Source organism: Myotis davidii, unplaced genomic scaffold (assembly GCF_000327345.1).
Source record: "Myotis davidii unplaced genomic scaffold, ASM32734v1 scaffold2863, whole genome shotgun sequence".
NCBI classification, from domain to species: domain Eukaryota; kingdom Metazoa; phylum Chordata; class Mammalia; order Chiroptera; family Vespertilionidae; genus Myotis; species Myotis davidii.
The window spans coordinates 14,400-16,048 of NW_006294115.1; the positions used below are offsets into that span (position 1 = coordinate 14,400).

Here is a 1,649-nt window from a genome sequence, read left to right on the forward strand (position 1 = left end):
CACCAGCTGCAGGGGCGCCCAGGGCTTGGGGTTGGCAGGACCCGCGCCACCGGCCGGCCTCACGGCACAGAGGGTCCGGCGCTCGCTCACCTCCATGAGGCAGAGCAGCTGGATCTTCCTCAGGAGCTGAGCTTCGTTGGCGGCGAGGTCAGGCTGCGGAGGAGAAAGACGGGTCACCTGGCCAGCAGGCGGGAGAGACAGGCGACCCTGCACAGCACTGGCCCGGGGGCTCCTGACCAGCATCAGGTCCCGGGCTGTGCTTTTCGTCGGAAATGACCAGAACAGCGCCCAGCGGGAGGCTGTTTCCCAAGACAAGGACCCGGCCGGGGAGGGCTGTCCTCCTGTCAGACAGCAGGGGCGGCCGCGGGGCCTGAGCAGCACTCCTGTTCCAGGGACTGTCCTGGGGGAAGACAAGCTCCCAGCTTCCCTGGGGCAGCCCAGGCGGCAGTCATCGGCTGAGCTCAGAACCACACCCAAGACGGGTCCGTGACCCCAACCCCGCTCCCCTCTCCGCACGCGCAAGGTCACTCTGCTGGAGGCCGGTGTCACCCTCCCCGCTGTCTGCAGGGCAGAGCATGATGGCTGCACCGGAGCCGCCCGGGCCTCCTGCCGGCGAGAGCAGGCTGCCTGCCTCGGTCTCCCCAGCGCGGCCGGGACTGACCTGCTGGCCCCAGGCGGCCTTCAGCGTCTGGAACTGCTCCACGTTGCCGCTGTTGAAGGCATACAGGGTGTCAATCAGCCACTGCCGGTCGGTGCCCCTCAGCGACTCCAGCACGGGGTGCATGAGCTGCGGGACAGAGCCGGTTAGCTGGCAGCGCGCCGTGCCCGCGGCGACGCGTCTGTGCCCAGGGCCCACTTACGAGTTCTCCGAAGTTAAACACTCCCTCGCCGAGAAGTCCCGCCAGGCCCAGCGTGAACGCTCTCTCCTGCTGCTCCGGCACTAGGAGACAACACCCCCGTCACACACGTCACGCCCCGTCCGGCTCGGCCTCAAAGGCCTCACAGGGAGAAGCGGGCAGCACGTTCTGGGGTGGTCACGGCAGAGCTGACAGGCGCCACGGGTGCCAGCGCTGGGTTCAGGTTACACAGGACCCGTCCTCCCGGGCTCTGTGGGAAGCGCACTCGCTCCCTCACTCCCCCCAAATCCACGTGGCGACCTACAGTTCCGCTGTGTGCTCCCGACCCTCGGACTGGAGAGCGAGCCCCTCACAGACCTCGCTCCGCCCCTTCCACCTCGGACGGGCCTCCTTTGTCCCACCCAGAAGCCCCTTGTCCTCCTGACACAGCGGCTGCCTTGCCCCCGGAGACGCAGTGATTCAACTACACTTCCAGGAGGTGCTGGTCTCAGTGCTTCCACTGTGAACCGCGAGGAACCGCTAAATCTGCCGGAATTCCCTCTGCAAACACACACTCACTGCCCTCTCCCCGAGACTCTGCTCACTTTCCTCCCTCAAATCCGTGAAAGGTTTTGTCATCCGCTCCCCTGGGCCTAGCATGTTTTCAGAGGGTCTCAGGGCGGGGACGGGCCAGGCACTGACTGGGGGGGGAGGCAGTCGGGCTCATTCCTCCCGAACCAACAGCAAAGGGCGGACAGCGCGGAAACGGCTGCCACCACCTTCCCGCTCCGACCACGGCTTCCTGACCACGGG

The 1,649-nt window shown here is 66.8% G+C and overlaps 1 protein-coding gene across 1 annotated transcript in view; it reads right to left on the minus strand.

The window, feature by feature from the left end:
- Positions 1-1,649, minus strand: part of PSMD13 (proteasome 26S subunit, non-ATPase 13) — a 6,881-nt gene that overhangs the window by 1,551 nt on the left and 3,681 nt on the right. Inside the window, exons 8-10 of the mRNA XM_015566850.1 lie at positions 861-940; positions 662-787; positions 91-153 (exon numbers count right to left, since the gene is read on the minus strand). Coding sequence (XP_015422336.1) covers positions 91-153; positions 662-787; positions 861-940 — 269 coding nt within the window. The remainder of the gene's footprint in view (positions 1-90; positions 154-661; positions 788-860; positions 941-1,649) is intronic.